This window comes from Ostrea edulis, chromosome 1 (genome assembly GCF_947568905.1).
Source record: "Ostrea edulis chromosome 1, xbOstEdul1.1, whole genome shotgun sequence".
NCBI classification, from domain to species: Eukaryota; Metazoa; Mollusca; class Bivalvia; order Ostreida; family Ostreidae; genus Ostrea; species Ostrea edulis.
In genome coordinates this window covers 17,951,576-17,978,888 of record NC_079164.1, presented here as the reverse complement: position 1 = coordinate 17,978,888, position 27,313 = coordinate 17,951,576, and the positions used below count along the sequence as shown (strand labels likewise).

The 27,313-nt window shown below is 35.7% G+C and overlaps 1 protein-coding gene and 1 long non-coding RNA gene across 5 annotated transcripts in view; one reads left to right on the top strand and one right to left on the bottom strand.

The window, feature by feature from the left end:
• Positions 1–27,313, bottom strand: part of LOC125662722 (uncharacterized) — an 83,719-nt gene that overhangs the window by 38,923 nt on the left and 17,483 nt on the right. The window contains exon 1 of one of the 4 annotated variants that reach the window (XM_048895073.2): positions 7,529–8,570. The exons of 1 other annotated variant lie outside the window; for it this stretch is intronic. In XM_048895073.2, the coding sequence (XP_048751030.1) occupies positions 7,529–7,561 (33 nt within the window). In that variant the 5' untranslated portion in view covers positions 7,562–8,570. Of the gene's footprint in view, positions 1–3,635; positions 3,882–7,528; positions 8,571–27,313 lie in introns of those variants that run through there. 2 more of the 4 variants (XM_048895107.2, XM_048895090.2) reach the window with 2 other exon arrangements.
• LOC130051261 (uncharacterized) lies at positions 3,943–8,083 on the top strand. The gene is made up of 2 exons (XR_008799699.1): positions 3,943–4,062; positions 4,242–8,083. It is a non-coding gene; the product is annotated as an uncharacterized LOC130051261 (long non-coding RNA).

Genomic DNA, 27,313 nt, shown 5'->3' with positions numbered 1-27,313 from the left:
GGTGTTTATATTGCTCAACTGATTCGATACGCAAATGCTTGTTATGCGTATGATCAGTTTTTAAATCCAGGCAGGCTACTGGTAAACAAGTTTATGTTACAGGAGTTTCAACAGTTTCGTTTAAAGTCATCAATTCGCAAATTCTATGGTCGTTATACCAATAAACCTATCTTTGGGTCAAATGCTGTCTGACGTGTTTCATACCGACTGATAGGCCGTTCTTGTCACACTGAATTTTGACTACGGATCACTCTGTTTACCTGATCAAGTTGAACTCTCTGTATGTATCAGAGAGATACAAATAACATTTCAGTTTGTATATGGTTGGTTGGTCATCTATAGCTTAACGTCCCGTTCGAGAATTTTTCACTTGTATGTAGACGTAAAGGACTACAAAATTTAGGCCTATGCTCGGCCTTACGATTTTGCTTTATTGTGCCACACTTGCTGTGACACGGGACCTCAGTTTTTACGGTCTCACCCGAAGGACCGCCTCCATTTAATCGCCTCTTAGGACAAGCAAGGGGTACTAAGGACCTATTTTATCTTGATCCCAACGGGATCAGGCTGTGTGGATCAGATACACACCAATAACCTTCAGTCTGTGTGGATCACTTAGAAACAATCTTCAATTAGATATACTAATAACTTTCTAACCCTCCAGCTGTGACATTGCGTATTACCTGATGAGGTGATTTTCTGGTACTATAAAGTCTCGTTATTGCTTTTATATCAGAATCTTTCCTAGTTTTATTTGGTATATTATTGGGTATAAACTCAATGATATTGAATTTTATCATTTTTGACACAATAATGAGGATAGTGTTTTATTGCCACGTGAGATTAAACAGACTAGCATTAGAATTCTCCGGATAATAAACAAATTCGACTTTAAAAGCTTGGAACACAGAAACACATGGTATACAGAGCATTCTTTTATACCATTGCAAATTATCTCATGGCGAAATCTTTTCCGTTCATTGATTACACGGAATCAGAAATACTTATCGGGAACGGTTTCATCTTTTCTCGATGTTGCTATAACTGTTACGGTATATTTTGAGACTAAATAGCAAAAAATATTACTTTTATTCTCACAGCACCAATCATCAAAATTTAAATTATGTCCGACTTTACCGTCCTGTGCATTTTGTGGATAGGTGAAACTTTTCTTCTCACAACTGTCCTAGCGCTGAATAATTAATTCAGAAGGACGACAATGAAGACCGATACATGCAATTCAACAGAGGATGCTGTCTCCTAGTCGCCATCTCTAAACGTCGCCAACAGACAAGTTGACAAACTCCAGGACAATGCTGATTACTTCCCTAATATACTCTCTTTTCCGGTTCACACATGACAGGAGAACATGCAACTCCAAGCTAATTTTTTTTTCACGCCGCGATGACCAGGAACCTTCGATGGACTAGAATATTGATACAGAACGTCCCAGATGTATTCCTACATAGTAAACTGAATCATTGTTATACAGCATTTGAGAAAATTTGATGTGCATGATGTATCGACGAAAGACACTATACTCGATAAAAGACTGTAGTACCGAAACCTGAAATTGATTATGTATCCCCGGAGGGAGGGCTGAACTGATTTGTTTCTCGTCCAAGTCAATTGCTTATGAATTAGTTTTGAAAGGACCAAGCAAAACCACTTATTTGATTAATGGGGCTTTAGAAGATACAGGGCAGTATCGATTAAGCGTAGCGAAGCCCGACTAAATAAATTTGAAAAATATTACGTTTACCATAAACGATACATATTTGTTGGAACTTGGCTTTGTTTGGAGAATCCGAGATTTTGAACACGCGAGGAAGTGATTGCGGAGACCGAAGCTGTCAGCAGTGATTTGTATCATCAGGTGACTTTTTGCATTTTCATTAAATTATTGAAGTATCTTTTTGTTGCTCCTACAATACAAATATTCTTCTTACGATCAAGCTCCAAGGGTAATTTTATCAAAATATGAAATAGAAAACTTGCTTTCAAACAGAAATTTTGGAACATTGATTCTCCGTTTACCGTGGCCTTATGGCGTAACTTAATCGCAAAGTCACTGCATCTAAGGCTTACTTCTAGAATAAACGCAAAATCTCGCTGCTTCGTATCTTTTGAAAGGTTTTCAAATAAACGTTATTGGTTTCATATCTTTATGACTTATAATTTAGGCGAATTCTTAGACATAAGATTGTACATGTGTTCAATTTATGATTAATTTTGTTTGTGTTCACAATGGACATTGATGTATCTCTTAAAACCCGAATAAAAAAATATATAAAATTATGTGTTGTTGGTTTTCTCTTATCAGTGAAAGATGTACGTTAATTACACTCGGTTACAGTCTGTAGTGTATTTTTAAACCCAGGGTAGCTCAGCAAATAAAAACGTAAACTTTTCGTATTCCAAGCATGTTGAAAATCAATACACTATTTCGTGCCCTTGTCCTTGCAAGAGATTGACTCATAGCAGCGTGTTATTTTGGATGTTCTTCTCATATGTGACCTTCATCTTTGATATTAAACTTCATAATTGTTCAGAATTAAGAGCTATCTCCAAGTATATAAATAATTTAAGATCTAAATACTTCAAATTATCCATCCACGGTAACCTTGATCAATGACCTTGGGAATCAAGAACCCCCATAGGAAGACTCAAAGTACAATTCTTAAATGCATACAAGGGATTTCTTCTTTTTTTCCCTCTCCAGTGAGACCTTGACCAATAGAGCCGAGTTTCTGTGTATATGTCCATGGAACAATGTATCATTTCGGCAAAATAAAAATCAAATACGACATGAGGCTCACATGCTGTGCAAAAAGGGCGAACCCACAAAGGAACGAGCAAAAATACGATGCCCCTATCATAACAGGATATTATTATCATTATCATAAAGTAAACTGAGTTTTGGCGTATCGATACTCCCAAAATACCGTTTGTTCAATGGTCATGTTTAATACGGTTTCTATGAAAGAATAAATGTCGGAAGTTCTAAGACAACTTTAAATGTTCCCAACAAACTTGCTTATAATGCTATTTTAAAAGTGTTCACCAAAATATGATAAACAAAGTTAAGTTCAAAATTACTATTAAAATTCAAGTTGTTGATAGTATAAGGTTTCTTAATTTTCCAATATATAAATATTTTGAGACAGGAAGTGACGATGAAAAGGGCGCACACATACAAATTCAATTTCCGTTGGTATTTTCTTACATATACCCGTCTGTAAAAACACATTCATATGATTTTTTAAAACTGAATTGGCTGTTTTGCATAGGTATTAGAGTTTACCAGAAAAGAAAATCCCAAGAGATAGGAATTATTGAAAAAATATTCCATTCAAAAGTCTTACATGTACATACATGCAAACGAAGTTCCATCGAAATGATTCCCCCCCACATTATTTAATCGAAATCAAAATGGTTGTTTAGATGAACAAAAACCTAATTTCACTATGTAGAACATGAAAAAAATACTCCGGTGAAGAAAAATGACGAGTTTATCAGAATATGATGAAAGAATTGATATCCCCAGAGAATTAAAATCATTTTGATTTCCTTATAACGTGGTATCTTACACAAGTTCAACAAGTACTACAATTAGCAAAAGATCCTAAACATACCTGGATTATCAGCTTAAGAATTCCACTAGCCATTCCGCACAGATTTTAAACTGTTTGAATCTAGTAAATACAACAAACTAGCGCCGTATGCTTGTTGATGGATTTCCCCCGGTTTCATTCGGACCTTTAATCGGCTGTTTGACTGCTTGTTAAGAGTTGATGCGGCTGAATTTTCCCATCAATAGTCAGAAACAGTGTACGTTATGATGCTGTGTACGGTCTACTAGTTAAGTAATATCAGTCGATAATCCGGAGGGCCACCAATTGTCAATGATAATTAGAACCAACAACCAATTAATACCGTTAATGACAGGTAGACATCTACGGGTAAATGTTTACTTTTGAAGTGATCGCGGATAGATCCACTGCCAGCTATCGAAGACTCATCTGCATTTCATTTGTTTGTTGTGAGGATAATTGCTCTCAGGTATTTAATTTAGAATCCTCGTTTTGTGCGCCGGTTTTAGATCGAGCTCGATGTGTTTAATTTACGGAATTGTATTTTTGTGCTTATTTTAAAAAGCCCAACATTTATTGAAGTCTTTTGGGTGGTTCCTTATCATTTGCAATTAATCAGCCATGCTCCATGAAATTTCTCTTTAACAGAAATCCATCTGTTTTAATGCTGACGACGTCACCAGATACTCCCTAGGCGTGACAGTGCCTACACATTCAAACTCAACATCAGATTATATTTTGCAATGCATAGGTACCCCAGTTTGATTATGAACTACAGGTAGAACCGATCTGAAGCTACAAGTACATGTATATCACCAATTTGAAAACAAGAGCAAACGAAGTTATAAAAGCACCTGCTCAAAACTGGAAGTCTGGAGCAGCATTTGTTTTCTATATGATCATCGATAGAAAGATTTTGCTTCAAGACTTTTGCCTAATAGATAACATCATTTAAAGTTTTTATTTTTATCGCGAACATCCGACCATCTAATGGCTCGGTCTATCAATTAATTTCCAATCGGAATCGGTATCCATAGTTTCCGTCCTCTTGCTAGCATTATTCCTGTTGAGTTGGGAACGATGTTCAGGGATAAATTAGCGGTTTCGGAAACGCTGGATTTGCCTTGTATGTCTAAACAATGCCAAAGCGTGACTCTTTGTCAACGGTGGACAACAGACGCAAAATCAATCACAAGATGGAACGACAAAATGAATTTCTAATGATTTAAAAGCATCGCTGAGGGAGAAAATGATAAGATTTCAATTAACTAACAAATGATTTCACATTAGCAGAACCAAGTTCTTAAGGAAGGTGTACTGCATCTTCACAGGAATCCAATTATTAGAAGGCAGGATGAGGAAATCTTCAAGGATCACGTAAAGTTTATTCATCATTTCTTAAGGAATCTGGCATTGGTTTTACAGTGAGACATTAAAATCTTAATACTGAAAAGTAGGAGTAATGGACCAAATATACACAGACAGTTTTTATCTCAGAACATCGTCATCATTGTATGAAGAAAAAAATTACAATTCAATTTTCTTTGAAATATGTCAAAATTTATTCCAAGGCGACTTGAAAGTGAAGGAATGTCATTAGATAGACCCCTGTCTCGTGTTGTGTGTGTGACTTGATACACGTAGTGTTACATATATATCATTCCTTCCATCCTAAAAGTCTTCGGTTTCAAAATGACTTTAGAATTCTTACTTCAGAGAATGATGAGTAAAACGCCTACTAACCATAGGTGGACTAAGAGCTTTTGTCAAAGGAAAGTAATTCTATAAGATTTATGAAATTTTGTTATACAAAAGTGCATTTTTCAATAACTGTATTTAAAGTATGGTCTGCTCAGTGCTCTGTCATTCATTACGATGAATTCGATAAAGTTGGTGTAGTTCAATACATATGCTGTATATTGCTTATTTATCAAGGAGTTAAGCAGCTAACGAGCCCGGGAACATATTGCGGCCCTTTGTCAGTAAGCCTATAATCACCAGTCACACAATAGATATTTTTCGCTCATTTGTCTACTTTAGAGAGACAGATGTTTTACAGGGAACAGCATCATCTACATAGATACAACACCATGCAGCGTGGTCTTTTCTGATTCATATTCGAGATTCTCTGGCAAGGTTGAAGGGGTATTGTGTGAAATGATTTGAGTGTCGAACATGGTCATATATGATAGATTAATACGTGGTATTAACGGAAATTAGTTTTTTGTTGATTTTTTTTTTTCAGTTTGCACCAATCGCGGGAACAATAAATTCATAATATTATGGGTTATCATTGAAAATAAAAAAAGAAATTACACAGAGGCGACCTAGAAAATATTAATTTCGAATATAATACATCTGTCACATCAATACACTTAAGTTATGGAAGATAGCTTGTTTACCGGCTATTGATTGCAGAAGGAGCACAGATTGAACCAGGAGGGGTTCTTTGTTGTAAATGACGAACACAGCCAGGTACAACAAGAGGCGATTGATTCCAGACAAAATCAGAGTAGATAAACTCTCAGATTCTTTGTCTTAATCTATTCAGTGACCAGTCTGTCTGTAGCTCTGTCCGACTGTCTACCTAGCTGTCGATTGCTCTACTTTCTGATTAATTAAAGATTCCCACCGGGGGATCTCACGGGAGTGGTAAATGTAATTTAACATTACTACTGACAATTATTGTTTATAAGACCTATTGTGATTATGCTCTTCAGATATCTAAATGAGTCAAATTAAACTTTGGTGCTGCGCACACTACACCACAGACACTCAGCGAGAGTGAGAGGAATCACGTGAGGAGAGGTACATGGTCTAAAGTGTAATACATTGTCATAATTTGTGTGGGTTAGTTGGTGTACGACTCATCGCGATATACAAAGTACATATTGAAAAATGTCAAGAGCCAACGTGATGTAAATGGGCCATCACTGAGACCAAATCCTTCAGAGTCATTGGGAGCTCAGTATGTCGATATACATTGCAGATTCAGTCACTTGATGATATCTTCTTAACAAGATAAAACAAAAAATTCACAACCACACAACTGAAATCGGCTTATTTCGTGTTGACACTTACGGTTTAAGTACACCGTATCAGCTTACAATCTATTGGTAAAGTTGCAATCATCACACTGCAAAACTACCGTTATCAATTCTATATCCAAACGAAAACATGTAAAATTATGTTCACGTTCAGATTTTGAATTCCGTCGTGTATAAAATATGATAATTGGCCGAGTAAACGTGTTGAAGGAATGAATCTCTGATTTATCCCTGCACTTGAGGAGTGAGCTTCTCCCCCTGACACCGCGTACAACGTCAGAATAGTATATACCTTGATCAACCATAATTCTTTCTTTAATGTGAATAAAGGAATCTGGATCATCATTTTGCCAGATTTGTTTAGTTGCAACAATTTACCAGAACCGTGGTGGAAAGGATTGCCATGGCAATTTTAGCGAAATTAGCAGAACTAAAAAGCTCTAAATACCACGAGTCGGAGCAATAATTTATAATTACAAAGAGACCATGGATTGCCTCTCCCACCATGAGGTCGACTTTATGAACACACAACTTTTATAACCAGACATTTTTTTTCTCATTCGCAAGCTGAAAATCCAAAATTATATAACTGGATGTTATGTCAAATTTTTGTGCAGCTCCTAAACAGTCCACCCATTCAGGAACATTTTCCCCCCGTTACAGTTTATAAATCATGTATTTTTAGCATAAACGACACGGTAGAACATTTAAAACAAAGAATGTCAGGCATGTGCTTCATTTCCTGTCATCCAGTGTGTTCTTAACACTCAAATAAAGCGTAAACTTAAAATACACCTTTTGATAGCTACTAAATCAATAAATGATTGTTGTTAAACAATCCCTCTGCATACTTCCAATCAAAATATAGCATCAAAAACAGAAACTTACCTTTCTTAGAGTTTTCAGAATAGCCACCGCCATCCTTTTGCAACAATTTGTCAAGTGCTTGAGAGATACCAAATTATCGATCTGGAGCTATCAATTCTAAGATTGAACCGGCGAATCTGCGACCATTAGGCGACAATTAATCGGTGAGGTCCATACAGCACCAAGAAGAGGGGTGTCAGAAATTGTTGACAGATGAAGAATTCTATTTCAAACACAAACCGTTAATCACAACTCGATAGGCCTTCCACACAGTAATGAGTTTTATATTACGACAAATTTTCGCTCACCGCTAGAGGAAAAGTTGACAAACTGTACACGTACAGCGATGATCTCTCTAGCGCGATACCATCAAGTACCATTACGTTACACTTCATCAAGTTTTTCATCAATAATTCAGCCTAAAATTCGTAAAACGCGCCGTAAAGTTAAATCATGCGAAATATATCACACTTCCCTTTGGTTTCAAAATTCAATAAATTGAAAAGTTAATTATAAATCCAATGGACATCCCTGGACGAGGAGGACTGTGTTATTTAGCGGTTGCCGTGTATACTCTTAATAAGAAACTTATACATAATTAACGCAGAATAAGGCTCTCATTTGTCACGTGCTAATATCACACGACAAAAGCTTTAAGGCAACAAATTATTAATACGGGGAAATCAACACATCGTCGTCCTTTAAATGTTTCAATGACCAGTATGCACTAGACGCACTTCTCACGGAGCCGATCTTGAGCTTACTGTTCATTTAATTAGATAGTCTTCCTTTGGAATAGACATTCCGAGAGATAATCCTTCATTTTCATAACATGGCAAGGTAATTAAACATTCTCCATCACTTCCAATCGTTCTCTCCGAAATCTTGACACAATGTGAACGAAATTCTATCTCGGGGAACCCCCACATACAACACGAAGGAAAATATTATCGGAAGAGAAAAATAAATTCTATGAATAATGTTCTTGTCCTAATTCCGCAGGTTTTACTTTGAGCGTTTAGATTATTTATTGTGGCCTGCAGCAATGACGCCGCATCGAAGACGCATGTGTAGTATTACGTGTACCAATGCAGAACCTTGGAGTTTGGTGATCCGATGAAGGGATTCTATGACCAGCTCCAGAGTCGTTGTTACATTGTTCCGGAGTAGGCTACTGAACTGCCAGGCACAATCACACGATCTGTCAGAGTTCCAAGGGATGCCGTCTTCAGTTTTCAAATCAAATAAGGAACTGTCTTTTCCAGACAATATGTCAAAAATGTTTTGTTGTTAAAGAGAAGATTGATGGACTTTTCCTTTCATTTAGGTTTCTTTAAGGGAATGGAAAAAATACATTCCTTCCATATTTCTTAATTTGTACCAGCAAAATGGGGACCGACAGAACGGAAATCATTGCGCGTTAATGTTTAACCGTTCCCTAACTTGACCATGGTCCGAGTTGCAATTCTTTGCGCCTAATTAAATTTCAGTCTTCTATATCAATTAACTCGCTACGTCAAGGACTAATAGTACCCAACTAGACCCTTCTGTCACAAGAAAAAGAAAACCAATTGATCGAACACAAAACTAAATGTTTGTAGTGAAGTAAGACAGCTATGATTGTCGATTAATTCGATTAGATGTAAATTACTGAGCTCTGATACACCTTACCGTGCTTCATTTAATTGTGAGGGGAGGAAATATCAATTTTTCATAATACTTGGTTTACAAAGCGATCATTTAAGATATGGCGATAATCGAGAGATTACGGGATATCGATCCGTCGGCAAGTTTTCTGTGATCTTCTAAGTTAGTTTCCCAGCACAACACAAAATATATCTTGATCGTTTAATAATTCATCGTCAGTGTGTTCGCCTTTATTTTTCTCTTGTTTTAATTTTAGGAAACAGAACTAAATCTAGCATGGCAACGACCAGGGTACTCACAGATGTACATAGCATCCCGAGCCAAACTCTGGTATATTGGCAAGTGCGATTCGAATCATTAATGTTTTCCCTATTCTGCTCTGAAATCAAAGATATTCGCTCAGACTGGTGACTGCATAAGCTTCTAAACGTGCCTAAATCAATTGACTTTGACATATATCTAACTGCATGTAACGAATAAAATAAATGTATGCATTTGTAAAAGTATGTGTATTTCTACGAGAAAGGTCTGCGGAAAGAAGATGATCGAAAAACAAGGAAACCATCAGTGGTAATATCACAGAGTTCATTACAGGAAATGTATTTATCGAGAAAGAACGAATTACAGATGTTTACAAACAACACATGAATCCGTCTTCATTTTGTTGGCTGTTAATGAATGAAAATAAGCAACTGATATCCAATAAACAGACGCTTAACGTTAATATGAATAACACAGTTTGTTCTGTAATTATAGAAGACAGACTCAACACCTCAACTTCCAAGAAAGTGATTACATTTGATAAGGAATATGAAAGTAGAAAATATTTAAATTGTACAATGTTCTAAAGCAAAGATATAAATACGTTATGGATCTATTTCCCATTAAAATAAAACGAACCCTCCTAAATTTAACATAATATGGAAACTTGAGTGTGGTAACATCCAAGTAATTGTCATTATGTGTGTGATATGTAACTTACATGTAATTGTTATTACGTGTGTGATATGTAACTTATATGTAATTGTCATTACATGTGTGATATGTAACTTATATGTAATTGTTATTACGTGTGTGATATGTAACTTATGTAAATGTTATTACGTGTGTGATATGTAACTTATATGTAATTGTTATTACGTGTGTGATATGTAACTTATGTAATTGTTATTACGTGTGTGATATGTAACTTATGTAATTGTTATTACGTGTGTGATATGTAACTTATGTAATTGTTATTACGTGTGTGATATGTAACTTATGTAATTGTTATTACGTGTGTGATATGAAAATTGTTATTACGTGATTTAACGTATATAATTGTCATTACGTGTGTGATATATAACTTACATGTACAGTTAGTAATTGAACCCACGACTCCCCGGTATCCTTATGTAAATGTTATTACGTGTGTGATATGTAACTTATATGTAATTGTTATTACGTGTGTGATATGTAACTTATATGTAATTGTTATTACGTGTGTGATATGTAACTTATGTAATTGTTATTACGTGTGTGATATGTAACTTACATGTAGATGTTATTACGTGTGTGATATGTAACTTATGTAATTGTTATTACGTGTGTGATATGTAACTTATATGTAATTGTTATTACGTGTGTGATATGTAACTTATATGTAATTGTTATTACGTGTGTGATATGTAACTTATATGTAATTGTTATTACGTGTGTGATATGTAACTTATGTAATTGTTATTACGTGTGTGATATGTAACTTATGTAATTGTTATTACGTGTGTGATATGTAACTTACATGTAAATGTTATTACGTGTGTGATATGTAACTTATGTAAATGTTATTACGTGTGTGATATGTAACTTATATATAATTGTTATTACGTGTGTGATATGAAAATTGTTATTACGTGATTTAACGTATATAATTGTCATTACGTGTGTGATATATAACTTACATGTACAGTTAGTAATTGAACCCACGACTCCCCGGTATCCTTATGTAAATGTTATTACGTGTGTGATATGTAACTTACATGTAAATGTTATTACGTGTGTGATATGTAACTTATATGTAATTGTTATTACGTGTGTGATATGTAACTTATGTAATTGTTATTACGTGTGTGATATGTAACTTATATGTAATTGTTATTACGTGTGTGATATGTAACTTATATATAATTGTTATTACGTGTGTGATATGTAACTTATGTAATTGTTATTACGTGTGTGATATGTAACTTATATGTAATTGTTATTACGTGTGTGATATGTAACTTATGTAATTGTTATTACGTGTGTGATATGTAACTTACATGTAGATGTTATTACCTTTGTGATATGTAACTTATGTAATTGTTATTACGTGTGTGATATGTAACTTATGTAATTGTTATTACGTGTGTGATATGTAACTTATATGTAATTGTTATTACGTGTGTGATATGTAACTTATATATAATTGTTATTACGTGTGTGATATGTAACTTATGTAATTGTTATTACGTGTGTGATATGTAACTTATATGTAATTGTTATTACGTGTGTGATATGTAACTTATGTAATTGTTATTACGTGTGTGATATGTAACTTACATGTAGATGTTATTACGTGTGTGATATGTAACTTATGTAATTGTTATTACGTGTGTGATATGTAACTTATGTAATTGTTATTACGTGTGTGATATGTAACTTACATGTAAATGTTATTACGTGTGTGATATGTAACTTATGTAAATGTTATTACGTGTGTGATATGTAACTTATATATAATTGTTATTACGTGTGTGATATGAAAATTGTTATTACGTGATTTAACGTATATAATTGTCATTACGTGTGTGATATATAACTTACATGTACAGTTAGTAATTGAACCCACGACTCCCCGGTATCCTTATGTAAATGTTATTACGTGTGTGATATGTAACTTATATGTAATTGTTATTACGTGTGTGATATGTAACTTATATATAATTGTTATTACGTGTGTGATATGTAACTTATATGTAATTGTTATTACGTGTGTGATATGTAACTTATATATAATTGTTATTACGTGTGTGATATGTAACTTATGTAATTGTTATTACGTGTGTGATATGTAACTTATATGTAATTGTTATTACGTGTGTGATATGTAATTGTTATTACGTGTGTGATATGTTATTGTTATTACGTGTGTGATATGTTATTGTTATTACGTGTGTGATATGTAACTTATATATAATTGTCATTACGTGTGTGATATGTAACTTATATGTAATTGTTATTACGTGTGTGATATGTAACTTATATATAATTGTTATTACGTGTGTGATATGTTATTGTTATTACGTGTGTGATATGTAACTTATGTTATTGTTATTACGCGTGTGATATGTAACTTATATGTAATTGTTATTACGTGTGTGATATGTAACTTGCATGTAAATGTTATTACGTGTGTGATATGTAACTTATATATAATTGTCATTACGTGTGTGATATATAACTTACATGTACAGTTAGTAATTGAACCCACGACTCCCCGGTATCCTTATGTATCTGATATGTAGTTGTCATTAATTGCATGTGTGAGAATGTTATTCATACCATGTAAAATTTCCGTTTCAAGTATTCTAGATCGCTTCGTAATCGGGGGATCGTGGGTTCAAACCCTGCTCATACCCTGACCGCGTCAAACCCTGCTCATACCCTGACCGCGTCAAACCTAAGCCGTCAAAATAGGAAGTGACTGCTCTTTCGCCAAACATTCGGCATTTATTAAAAGTGCGAATTGTAGGTCTTTTAGATGATATTTTAAAACCTGATAGGCACTGTAACGAAAAAGATCGCTCATTACCATCTGAAGTGTGGGTCTTTTGTACATCTTCCCCCCCCCCCCCCTCTCTCTATACCCAGTGAAAAAATAGATACAGAACCAATCATTATTTCCCTGCCGATAACCTTCACAAGTCGTTTTAGATAGTCTGTTTCTACTTTCTGTAAGCTTCTGAGATAACCTTCACAAGTCGTTTTAGATAGTCTGTTTCTACTTTCTGTAAGCTTCTGAGATAACCTTCACAAGTCGTTTTAGATAGCCTGTTTCTACTTTCTGTAAGCTTCTGAGATAACCTTCACAAGTCGTTTTAGATAGTCTGTTTCTACTTTCTGTAAGCTTCTGAGATAACCTTCACAAGTCGTTTTAGATAGTCTGTTTCTACTTTCTGTAAGCTTCTGAGATAACCTTCACAAGTCGTGTTAGATAGTCTGTTTCTACTTTCTGTAAGCTTCTGAGATAACCTTCACAAGTCGTTTTAGATAGTCTGTTTCTACTTTCTGTAAGCTTCTGAGATAACCTTCACAAGTCGTTTTAGATAGTCTGTTTCTACTTTCTGTAAGCTTCTGAGATGACCTGCCGATAACCTTCACAAGTCGTTTTAGATAGTCTGTTTCTACTTTCTGTAAGCTTCTGAGATAACCTTCACAAGTCGTTTTAGATAGTCTGTTTCTACTTTCTGTAAGCTTCTGAGATAACCTTCACAAGTCGTTTTAGATAGTCTGTTTCTACTTTCTGTAAGCTTCTGAGATAACCTTCACAAGTCGTTTTAGATAGTCTGTTTCTACTTTCTGTAAGCTTCTGAGATAACCTTCACAAGTCGTTTTAGATAGTCTGTTTCTACTTTCTGTAAGCTTCTGAGATGACCACTTGGGAGATACTATTGTATGTAAAGGTGCTCAACAAAATAATGTAAACAAACCAGGGATTACCCGCTTCAAGACCGATTCACGGAGTACATGTATAAACAACTTTACCAAAGGGTTATCTCCGAATGTCTCGTCAGGCTAATGTAGTTCTACTTATGTCTTCCATCCATATCTCATCCCATTAGATTATTTTGTCGTATGCTACCGTGTATTTCACCTATACCGAGCTTTTACGTCCATTGACAGTCGTAAAGGAGGCAACGACATCACCTCTTCTGTCGCGTTATCTGATTGGTTCTTCGATCTTCTGAAGTCCTCGGACCTTAGCATTGAACAAAAATATACGAAAGAGCTTTTTAGAATTGTCGAAGGCGCGTGCTTTTAATTGAAAGAATTGCTAACCAGATTATTTTATGATAAAATCTAGTTCGATATATAACTTTATAGAATCAATTATTTTAGGATAGTGATTAATCAAAACCAATCAAGCTAAATGCTTTTCTGCGATATGCAACATTATTTAGAAAGACGACGCAAGTCAATCACGACACCAAAAGTGTTGTCAATACCTCCTTTAAGGTTGTAAATGGACGTAAAAGCGGGGGGGGGGGGTCCTTTGAAATAAACAGTAGAATACGACCAATAAAATTGATGGCATTGGATCTGGATGAAAGACATTTAGAACTACATAAGCCTGATGAGCCATTCGCAGAAAATCCTTCTGTAAAGTTGTTTATACCCTGTGAATCGATCTCGAAGCGGGTAGTCCCCTGTTTGTTAACATTATTTTGTTGCGCACCTTTACATACATTGGTATCTCACAGTTGGTCATCTCAAAAACTTACAGAAAGTTGAAACTGACGATCTAAAACGACTTGTGAAGGCGATCGGCGGGGAAATCATATAATATATATTTTGGATAAATCATTGGTTCTGTATTTATGTTTTTATTGGGTATAGAGAGATGGGTATGTACATAAGATCTATACACGCTATCCACGCTTCATGCAGGTGTCTGTGTTCCTTGCTATGGACTGTGTGGGTCAAAACCCATGGTCCTGCACCTAAAGCTGGTGACGTCTCTTTGAGTGAACAATTTTCAAATGGAAAGAAACAAAACAGTTTAGTTTTCTGTCTCGTATTTGCTTTTTGGGGTCTGTAAGCCACTTTTGAGATTATATGAAACTACTATCGTGAAGGTACACTTCAAAAGCCCTTGTCCTAGTTCCGTTCATTGTCCTCTTCGTTGACATTAAAACCAATTTACCATTTTCTATATCAATACATGGGAGTTATGCCTTCATTAACGATATATTTGGAACGAAATCTAAGTTAAATTCTACAAATTAGAAACCAATTCGACATAATTGCGTCAATGTCTGTCACTTGCAGTTCCTCAGCTAAATTTATTAGCTGCAAACCCAGGCATAAAAAACTGGTTCGATAAAATCAATTACTCTTTAAGGGGCTAGTTGATTGTTTTCTTGGCCGAGTCTGTGGCGAGGACTTAGAGATGTCGGCATAAATTTAAAGATTTTTCACCGTGAAAAGAACATTTGGGGATTAAAACAAAAAACACCCTCTCGTTAAGATGCTACTTTCTTTTTCAGAACCCACGCAGGAAGGGACAAACCGATAAAGATTTAAATTAAAGTCTCAGAAATAGACCCCTTGGTGAAATGAGTGACAATTTTTCTCTTAACTTTGAGAGATCGATAAAACTTGCCCATGGGTGATTTCATTATGTATATATACAAATGTTGTCTACAATGAGTGAGTGTACAGACAATTAAAACTTACCAAGTCCACACTCGGACAACGGGTAATAAGAACACACTGAGACCCACAGAACGGAACAAACAACTTGGATACATTGACCGAACATATTTGAATTTTCTAGTATCTTGACCAATAAACTCTAGAATTACGAGAAATTTTCAACTTCAATACGTACTGTGCAACAATTTTTAAAAACTCAAGAGAATCTGTTTTATTATGCAATGTAGTAATCAAAAGAACAGAAGCCATTTTTGCGTTTTCAACCACATATACAGCTATAGCCATTAAAAGTTACACCTATACTGAAATCTGTGTCACGCCTTATTCTCCTCGTCATGTGTTTCTATGACAACCCCTCACCCCAACACCAATCTTAAAAAATGTTTGGATGTCATTTTCACTCATATAAAGACGTCAACAGTTTTATATGAAGTGTTACAAATTTCCATCTATGCATGACGCTCGGGTCCGTAACAGTGAGGGTTTTTTACCGTTCCAAAATCTTCCCTGACACGAGACCCCCTGTATCCATATGCCCGTGAGGATCCGGAGTTAGAATAGGTCCTCAGTACATCTTACTTGTCGAAAGAGGCGACTAAATGGGACGGTCCTTCTGATGAGACCGCAAAAACCGAAGCCCCGTGTCACAGCAGGTGTGGCACGATAAAGATCCCTCCCCACTCAAAGGCCACAAGCGCCGAGCATAGACCTAAATTTTGCAACCCTTCATCGGCAGTGTTGACGTCTCCATATGAGTTCTCGAGTGGGACGTTAAACAACATACATGTACAACCAACCGGTATCCGAAAGACACGTGACTTTCACTCCTAATACCGGACGTTCGGCGAGGAAACTAGCGGCAATAATGTATTCCTTTCCGATTTTTTTTTATTCTGAGGTTTTATATAACTAAATGTATAATAAACACATTTTAAACGAATTTAATTCAAAACGGCTATTATGTATAAAACATACTTTAGATTCATCAGGATACAGCAATATTTTCATGTCCCAGTACCCGATTAATAACAAAGGGTTAAATGAAAGTGTGAAACTTAGATTGTTTGACCAATTTCAGCAAACTTGGAAATTTAATGTCTCAATTTCCCCGAAGGGATTAAGGTGGCTCACTACACTCAGAAATAGTTTCTCAAATCAGTACGAATTGATTTAATTATAAAAGATATGATGATATACAATAAGTATACATGCCAAAAAGGCAAAAAAATATACAAATTTGGATAAAAACATGATTTTCAAAAAATTATTTCAACACATATGAATACAAAGACTTTGTGAGATTTGAACTCGAGATCTGCAGTTCAACAGCCCAATGCTTTAACCACTGAGCTACGATGATCTATAGAATATTTAAAGAAAAATTTGGCTTTAATGATTATTTAGATCAATTAGATACTTTTTGTCGATTTAGAACTTGTAATCATTAATGATAGATTGATTGATGTTTCCTGCCTCACTCAACAATTTTACAGTTATCTGGTGGCGCCCAGTTTTTATTGGTGGAAGAGAGAACCCAGATACAATGTACCTGGGAAGAGACCACCGACCTTCCGAAAGTAAACTGGGAAACTTTCTCACTTACCGGCGCGAGCGGGATTCGAACCCGCGCCGACAGAGTGATTTTGAGCGCGATGCTCTAACCACTCGGCCACGGAGGCCTATGGGCAAAATGTTGAAAGAAAATGCATTTTTTGTGACAAAAATGACTTAGAAGATGAGTTTCATTATATTTTAGTTTGTCCACACTTACGTTTGTAAAGAAATCGTTTTATTAATTTGGAAAACAGAACAAATGTTAATATTATTAAATACAAAAATATGTTCTAATCTAAAAATACTATCACTTTGAAAAAAAAATATGTAAATTTATCACTTATATCAACACTTTGATTACTTAACTTTCATGCGCTAGTCCTCCAGAATATGTACATTGCATCATGTACATATTCTTTATGTACATATACGGTACATGTACATGGATATGCATAGGTGTACGTATGTGTGTGTGTGTGTGTGTGTGTGTGTATGTATGTATATGTTTTGTTTTTTCTTTCTTCTTTTTTTCCTTTTCTCTTTTGTTCTACTCTGGATACTCACTGTAGTATTTGTATTTCTCTATACCTTTTGTTCATTGGTTTATGAGAATAAATCATCATGAGAACTTCATGAGGGAACCCCGGTCTGAAAAACTGAACGCCATTTATATGTACTGTTGTTTCATCATTATTCGTTGAGGTTTATTTTTCATTGTTTTCGTAGATGAGGAAGACCAGGAAATCAGATTATCAAAAACAAATTTTTTCACAGCAGTGCGATAAATTCTACTAATGGAATCTCTAATACGCTATAATGGGCATGCTCCATAACAGATAGATTCTGGTATCGTCCATCGTACCTATATTTAACGATTGGTAATAGTTTCTCTTTTATTGGAAATACCCCCATCAACACAATCTGTAACTTAAAAGGAACAAGATCAGCGAATCGCTCCCGACATTACAACATTTCAGGAAGCAAGTCAGATTGGATCACTGATGATAACAAAGTCCTACTCTTAAAATGTCATCATTAGAAACCAATCAATTTAATATTCGTTAATGTTTGAATGATTGATTTCGCTTAGTTAATGTAAAATATCTGACACCAAGAAAGTGACATCCGCTTAAATAGCACTTGATGTACATGTTTAAACTACTACTGTAGTACAATTACCGGTAGACAAGAATAGATATCAGTAGGGCCCCTGAGATAAGAAATATATTTAGCATATATTCCACAGTGGCAAGTACTGTTGATTTCCAGAAGCTTTTATAAATAAAAGGCATTTATACTATCAAACGTTGAGGGAAATCGATTGGAACAAGAACTGTCTATGTTGAACCGATAAACCCCAACGATTGATTGATTGATGTTTTCCGCCACACTCAGCAATATTTCAGTTATCTGGTGGCGCCCAGTTTTTATTGGTGGAAGAGAGAACCCAGATACAATGTACCTGGGAAGAGACCATCGACCTTCGGAAAGTAAACTGGGGATACTTTCTCACTTCCCGGCGCGAGCGGGATTCGAACCCGCGCCGACAGATGTGAGAGGCCATGTGATTTTGAGCTCGATGCTCTAACCACTCGGCCACGGAAGCCCCTTAAACCCCAACGAGAACAATTGAGGATCAAAGTGGACAGCGGAGGATCTGTTATACTTCTTTGACAGTTATGTGAGTCCAGGTAAATCACGTGACCCAGAGATCAATTTCCTGTATCCCAGTCCGGTTTGCGTGAACTTTTGACCCCGTAATAGAGAGGTCTTGTTCCTTCATCTCATGAAGACACTGTCTACGAAGTTTGGTGATTTCAAGTGAAAAGGGAAATGAATCAAGACATTGAAACCGTTTTCCTATATTAATGTCAACTGCAGTTCACTCCCAAGTGAAAAAGGGAAATCCACTTAATGCTCAGAAACCATTTTACTACATGCTTACTCCTCCTAGGCACCTTATCCCACCTCTGGTGTTTTTAGGGGTCCATGTTTGCTCTACTCTCAATTTTGCGTTCTTTATAGGATTTATAAGATTGATCCAATATAATGTTAGCTGCAGAAATGTGTGAAAAGGGGGGAGATAACGAACAGTAATCAATCTCGTAAATCCTTTGAAGAATTCAAAATATTGAAAGTTCAACAAATACAGGCCTCTGGAAACACCAGAGGTGGGATCAGACGCCTAGGGGGAATAAGCATCCTCTGTTGACTTGTCACACCCACTGTGATACAATATCTTGGGTCAGGTAAATGGAGTAATCCGTGCCTAACAATTGGTATGAATATATGGTCAAACAGCATTTGACTTAATGACAGGTTGTATTTACAAAAAAGATCACTACAACGACCACATGATTTGAAAAATGCCGACAAATGTTTAAATCCCTGTAACATCAACTTATTTGTCAATGTCTCGAGTTAGAAATTGGTCATGCGCAGAACATGCTTTTGTGTATCGAATCAGTTGAGAGACAGAAACATCACGTGAAGTTGGTGATGTAATATATCTTTCGGGGTTTTTTGTGTGTGGATAAACCAGAGAGCTACAACCAACACCTTATAAAATCAACCTTTAACTTACAGCGCAACTTTCTCTGCGCACGAATGGTTTTTTAACCGTTTTATATCACCTCCTCAAAATGTAGCATAGAAAGTTCTTGTATATTTTCCCACTACAATTGTGTCAAAAGATACACATATATTTAAAGCCTCAATTCGAACTAAAAACTCACCGAAAACTTACAACTTCAATAAAGTTCGTCTCTTTATATAGCTAGGTTTGATTACCAGTGAATTCGAACCCCATTGATCAATGCATTTGTTCATATTTCCAATACTACAGTTTTCGTCTTCAGGTTTTCTTGAACACCAAATAATTCATGTGGCATGAGAAAAATATGGCTTCTCAAAACGTAGAATTCATGTATAGTATGGAGAGCCATAAATTTGATTCAAAATCGTATTCAAATCTAATGTGAATGTTATACCAAGCTCCTATCTTACTCCTCACAAACATACTGCTGTGAAGGAGAAATTAATGAGGTACTGTGCCACAACATATGTGTATGTGAGAAGTGGTGCAAATCAAATGTAGATTCTCAAAACTTTCGAAGAACTTTTAATTTGAAATCACATTTTTTTTCAAAAATCAACAGAATCAAAACGCAAGACTTTTCAACACTTTACACGACCATTACTCACAATGAATTAAAGAAAATATTAACTACTGTGAAAGAAAGACATCAGGCGAACTTTACAAAACACGAGAGGTGGAGTATATCAAATGTGGACCTTCAAAAATGTCAAAGAACGTTTAGTAAAATATTTGTATCCCCCCCCCAAATCAACATCAATATGTATGCCTTGTAAAGTACTATGCAACCCTGTCAATGTAGTTCATGCTAAAAGGTTTTGTGAATTTTTACATGAATGTTTTGAATTGCGCACCAAAAGTAGAGTGCTATAACTACATTTAATTTATGTAACATGCAATACTAAATTGCATACATAGTCTAATATCACAGGTACATATCAAATATATACTTGTATTTACATATATGTAAACGAACTGTTAGTAATTAGTTTATTGTCATTATATATCTCATATTGTGTAACATGATTGTATGCCAACATGCTTGGTGAATCAATAAATAATTGAATTGAATTGAATTGAATGCCTTTTCAACACTTTACACCACAATTCCTCACATCAAATTATTGACATCATAGACAGCTGCTTCTACAATAAAATGGAACTCGGAAATATTCATATTTATGATCGTTATAACGATCTGCTTTACCAATACATGCTGTCATTATTTTAAATGCTGTCTGACGTGTTTCATACCAATTGTTAGACCGTTTTACACAATTATTTTTACTACGGATTGTTTCGTTTGCCTTATCAAGATTTAGGACTCACGGCTGGTGTGACTGGTCGTCAGGGGATGCTTACTCTTCCTAGACACCTGCTCCCACCTCTGGTATCTCCAGGGATCCGTGTTTGCCCAACTCTTAATTTTGCATTCCTTATAGGAGTTATGAAACCAATCACTGTTCGTTATCTTCAAATTGTCATCTTGTCATTAGATATCAAAAATTATTTTATCAAACACCACTCTGATTCTACGCAAAAGTACTCTGAAATTGATATTTTAGAGATACTGACATTCCTCCATTACAATATCTACGTACCCTTTGGTGATTATCTTCCAAGAGTCTGTTAAATATCCATAGACATCAACTGTGTTCCGTTTTTAGCTGACCTGTTTTTTGTATTCTTATGAAACAGAATTTATTCAAAAGCTTCTAGATCAGAAGAAAACTATTTTACTTTGGCCTTCAACTTGACACTTAGATACATCCACGGCATTTTATCAATGCTCATTTCCACTTATGTGTTGATTGAATGTACCCAATTAACTGGAAGAAAAGGCACCACAGAGTCTTCCATATCTGCTACATATCCTGACATTTTATTGAACATAGACGTTATCGGCAAAATAGCAACTTTATCACAAAGTGGTATGACTTCAGTTTCACCATCCTCGACTTTCCAGATTTATGTAGCAGTAATCCATTATTACCCACATATAGAATTTATATTTCTCAACTGATCGATACGCGAGAGCATGTTTTGAGTATGATCATTTTTTTTAAATCGAGGAAGGCTACTTACAAATAAGTTTTTACGTTACAGGGGTTTCAACAATCTTGTTAAAAGTCAGCATTTCAAAAAATCACGGTCGTTATAATGATCTTTTAAAATACATGTATTTGCAAATACAACATGTCATTGCGTCGAATGCTGCCTGACGTGTTTCATACCATTGCTAGGCCATTCTTTACATACTGATTTTTGAATACGGTTACCTGATCAAGATATAAGGTTCAAGGGTGTGGCCGTTCAATAGGGGATGCTTACTCTTCCTATACACCTGACCCCACCTCTGGCATGTCCAGGGGTCTGTGTTTGCCGCTCTCGTAATTTTCTATTTATAGAATTTTTGAGATTGATCGCTGTTGGCGTCACTTGTTTAATGATCATTGTTTGTTATCTTTACGTTTCTACTTAAACAATATTTGTTTAACCGAACTATTGATTCAAATTATTTGACAGAAAAAAATATTTGTGTTAAAAATGGTCAACATAAACAGAGTTGTTTGTAATTGTAGAACGAAAGAAGTGAAAAAATAGAAATAATGGGTACGTAACAAGAGGCCCATGGGCCACATCGCTCACCTGAGTCACCTTGGTCCATATCAGAAGACTTTCCATATATATTTGCATGTAAAACCGTAGTCCCTATTATGGCCCCAACCTACCCCTGGAGGCCATGGCTTTTGCAAACTTGAATCTACACTATGTCAGAAAGATTTCATGTAAATGTGAACTTTTTTGGCCCAATGGTTCTTGAGAAGAAGACTTTTAAAGATTTTTCCTCTATATTTGTATGTAAAACTTTGATTCCCCCTTGTGTCCCCATCCTACCCCAGGGGACATGATTTGAACAAACTTGAATTTGCACTATGTCAGAAAGCTTTCATGTAAATCTCAGCTTTTCTGGCTCAGTGGTTCTTGAGAAGAAGCTTTTTAAAGATTTTCCCTATATATTTGTCTGTAAAACTTTGATCTCCTATTGTGGCCCATCCTACCCCCGGGGGCCATCATTTTAACAAACTTGAATTTGCACTATATCAGGAAGCTTTCATGTAAATATCAGCTTTCTGGCTCAGTGGTTCTTGAAAAGAAGATTTTTAAAGATTTTCCCTATATATTTGTATGTAAAACTTTGATCCCCTATTGTGGCCACATCCGACCTCCGGGAACCATGATTTTAACAATTTAGAATCTGCACTATATCAGAAAGCTTTCATATATATCTCAGCTTTTCTGGTTCAGTGGTTCTTGAGAAGATTTTTCCTATATATTTGTCTGTAAAACTTTGATTCCCCTTGTGGCCCCATCCTACCCCCGGGGACCATGATTTTAACAAACTTGAATCTGCATTATATCAGGAAGCTTTCATATAATCTCAGCTTTTCTGGCTCAGTGGTTCTTGAGAGGAAGATTTTTAAAGATTTTTCCTATATATTTGTATGTAAAACTTTGATCCCCTATTGTGGCCCCATCCGACCCCCAGGGGCCATGATATTAACAATTTAGAATCTGCACTATATCAGGAAGCTTTCATATAAATCTCAGCTTTTCTGGCTCAGTGGTTCTTGAGAAGAGGATTTTTAAAGATTGTTCCTATATATTTGTATGTAAAATTTTGATCCCCCATTGTGGCCCCATCCTACCCCCGGGGGACAGGAGTTTAACAATTTAGAATCTGCACTACCTAATAAAGCTTATCTATAAATTTCATCGTTTTGGGCCCAGTGGTTCTTGAGAAGAAGATTTTTTAAATGACCCTACTCAATTTTGACCTTTTCTTGATTATCTCCCCTTGGAAGGTGGCCTGGCCCTTTATGTTAACAATTTAGAATTCCCTTTACCTAAGTATGCTTTGTGCCAACTTTGGTTGAAATTGGCCCAGTGGTTCTGGAGAAGAAGTCGAAAATGTGAAAAGTTTACAGACGGACAGACAGACGGACGACGGACAAAATGTGACCAGAAAAGCTCACTTGAACCTTCGGTTCAGGTGAGCTAAAAATGAGTTTATAATCATATATTTCCATTACAACGTCATCGCCTCACCAGAAATGGGATGGGAGATCGGGACACAAGTATAATAATTCTTATACATCACCTGACCTCTTGTTTACATGAACTATATTTACAAAATGTTCAAGAGAATGGATGTTTTAAACGTTTTCAGCATTTGAAATATGTGATATAACCCTGCACTGGGAAGAGGGAGGGAAGAATGTCTGATCCAGGGGGTCGGAGGTTCACAATGTCTGATCCAGGGGATCGGATGCTCACAATATCTGATCCAGGGGGTCGGATGCTTACAATGTCTTATCCAGGGGTCGGAGGTTCACAATGTCTGATCCAGGGGTCGGAGGTTCACAATGTCTGATCCAGGGAGTTGGATGCTCACAATGTCTGATCCAGGGGTCGGAGGTTTACAATGTCTGATCCAGGGGATCGGAGGTTCACAATGTTGAAGAATGTCTGATCCAGGGGGTCGGAGGTTCACAATGTTTTATCTGATTCAGGGGGTCGGAGGTTCACAATGTTTTGGAAAGTGATCTCTGTTATAACTATTTACCCATTTTGCTTGATAGATGATCAAGAATAACGCCAATTATCAAACTCCTGTCCTGGGTCCAGAATCCTTAAGACAGGGGTCATTAGTTCCACAAAGTTTGGTCTTGAGTTCATTACGACTCTATATGCACCTCCTCTATTTGCTTGATGTTCTGGTGTAAAAAAGACTCTTTTCAAAGTATAAATGAGCTATACTGGTGGAATCCTTTTAATTTGTGGAGGCCAATGTTCGTGGGTAAGTAAAATTTTACTGGTTCGTGGGGACATAATTTCGTGGGTAAGCGATACAAAGTCACTAGGAGACATAACTCGACTTGGTTTAAAAAATGTTCGAGGAAACGTAAATTCGTGGGTAAGAGTGACCCATGAAATCCACGAACATCAGTCCCCCACGAACAATGAGGATTCCACTGTATCCCCGCTATGAGGCCCAAATTCCCGACCAAATGAGATGGATTTCAAAATTTGGTAGAAGTCCCCATGCTTACCATATCTAATATATGCATCAGTTTATCTGCTAGATGGTTGGGCTTTGACCCCTTGGGTACAATGAAATTCACAATACTTGTTTCCTTACTCTCAAAGATGTTACACACTAATTTTGTTACAATTGGTCTAATACTTTTAGAAAAATTGAAAATGTTCAACGTACGGTGGCCAACGGTCGCAGACCGTATTTAAGTCACCTAATATGGAGCGATAAGTCACCCAAAATGGGAATAAAATAAAATAAAATTTTCACCGTTCTTAATCAAGTTTATAAGAGAACTTTTGAGGAGACATTGTGTTTCATCAATTCAATATCAAGCATCACGGTCTGCACAATCACCCGGGATGGCCTCCGTCACAACGCAGTACCACCTGACGATTTTCTCAACCAATTTCCATAAACTGGAGAATCTGATACAGCTGCAGAACTTCACCACAAATACAAATATAAATCAACGGAGCACAAAGTCGAGGAATCGTCAATTAAACGAAGGGAAATTTGTTCGATCAATCATAGATCTAAAGGCGAAATAGGCTGAATGGATGGATATCACAATCTCCTCGTAAAATACGAGTCAACGTCTGAGAGATGATAACAATGCCAAATCTGTAATACTGTAGCACATTCACTCTCAGTGTTTTACATACTATTGATGTTTGAAATGGTTCAGAATCACTTGAGGTAAGGAAACCTTTGATCCTCCTGAACAGTACGTGCGTTGTTACTGCTCATGGTCTCGTGACACCAAATGGAATGACTACATGCAATTATTTTACACAATACATACACTGATGTAAAGAGAGGCACGGGTGGGTTAATATCTTTGCACATACGTGCGCTGCAACAGCATGGCTTTAGTATTAATATATGATGGATGAATCTAATTTATAAAGCGTATCTTGGTGTCCAATCCAATTTAGTAGCGCAATGAGCTTTGATTATGTGTATTTTTTTTAAACCCACACCTTGGAAATACAGAACTTTTCCACCGAGATCCAGCTTAATTAGTAATGTTACTACTACTACTGTTATTTTTATATAAAACTGAAAAATCAACGCATTTGAATACCGGTACTAATTTAGTAATCATACATGTTAAATGTTTGAGAGACTAGAAGGTTTTGCGTGTGCTTAACGGATCGGTAGAGATCTTTGGCATGTGGTAAAAGTTACCTTCATTACTCGCGGGGTGTATATTTCGTTTGATGACTATTTTGAAAAGAATGCCTTAGTTAATGAAACTTTGTCAATTAAAGATTGGTTTTTGGGTTGTTTTTTTTTTGCAATATACAACTTTAACCGGTAGAGGCCACCATACGTTGCATACGTCTGCTTTGATCTGTGGTGAAGCAGTACACGTTGCTTATTTACACAGGTTAATCCGACGCGAAACTTGTTTAAAAAGAAACAGCGAGTGGAAATTTGATCCTCTCATTAAAAGATATTCGGCATGTGGATGTACTTATTGATTTCCTTAAATATGGAGTTAGGAGGAATAAATGTCGAAGTCCCGTCGGAATGGAGGATAATTAATATATATAACATCATTTAATCGTATTGCACGTCACAATAAGCGTACACACTATAAAAATAAACTCCACCTGTCTTCTTGGTCCTTAATGCACCTCAAATATAAACAAATGTTAAATCGTAATAAATCCCAGATGCAAAGAAATCTACGAAGTCACGCTTATCACTGAAAGAGCGACAACTGCAACTTGTAAATCTCGTCAACTACGTTATGCATGAATTAAAATCTAGTTGAAGACACGGGCACTCGACTCTTTTTTTTATGTTACAAAGATATTTATTTCCCTCATTTTTATACTTAATAAAATATGCATCATTGAAAAATATTTCGTTTGGTTGTGTATTTATACATTAAAGGGACTGATTCACGATTTTCCTCCAAATTTTATTTTTCACTTTAAATGATCAAAATCTACAGTCTAATATGTTTAGAAGGTTTCACAAAAAAAAATCAAGGTTATTCATCATGACAGAGGCTCATTTTAGAGAATTTATTATTTGTTTTGAAAACAAAGATTGAGGTGTGTTATTGTTTACGAAGTTTTCAAAATAAATGGATATTAATCCAGGTTTATTCTATATATCACATTCCAAGTATACTTTAGGTAAAATGTGTCATTTAAAAATTATAAAATTTGTGATTGTACAAAATAAAGATGCTTTAAATTACAAAATTAACGTTTCACTGGTTGGTTTGTTTGTTTACATAAAAAGACTCGAGTCTTTGTTTACATAACACAGAATCAAAACTAAATTTTTTTTTTTGGAACATATTTTATTGATGAAATCAAAAGGATTGGGAACAAGTTCTGACAACTTACAAGTCCCTCTCCTAAAATATTACAATATGCCATGCAAGGTAATAATTAACAGGTATAATATACAATGATTAAACAAATCTACAAGT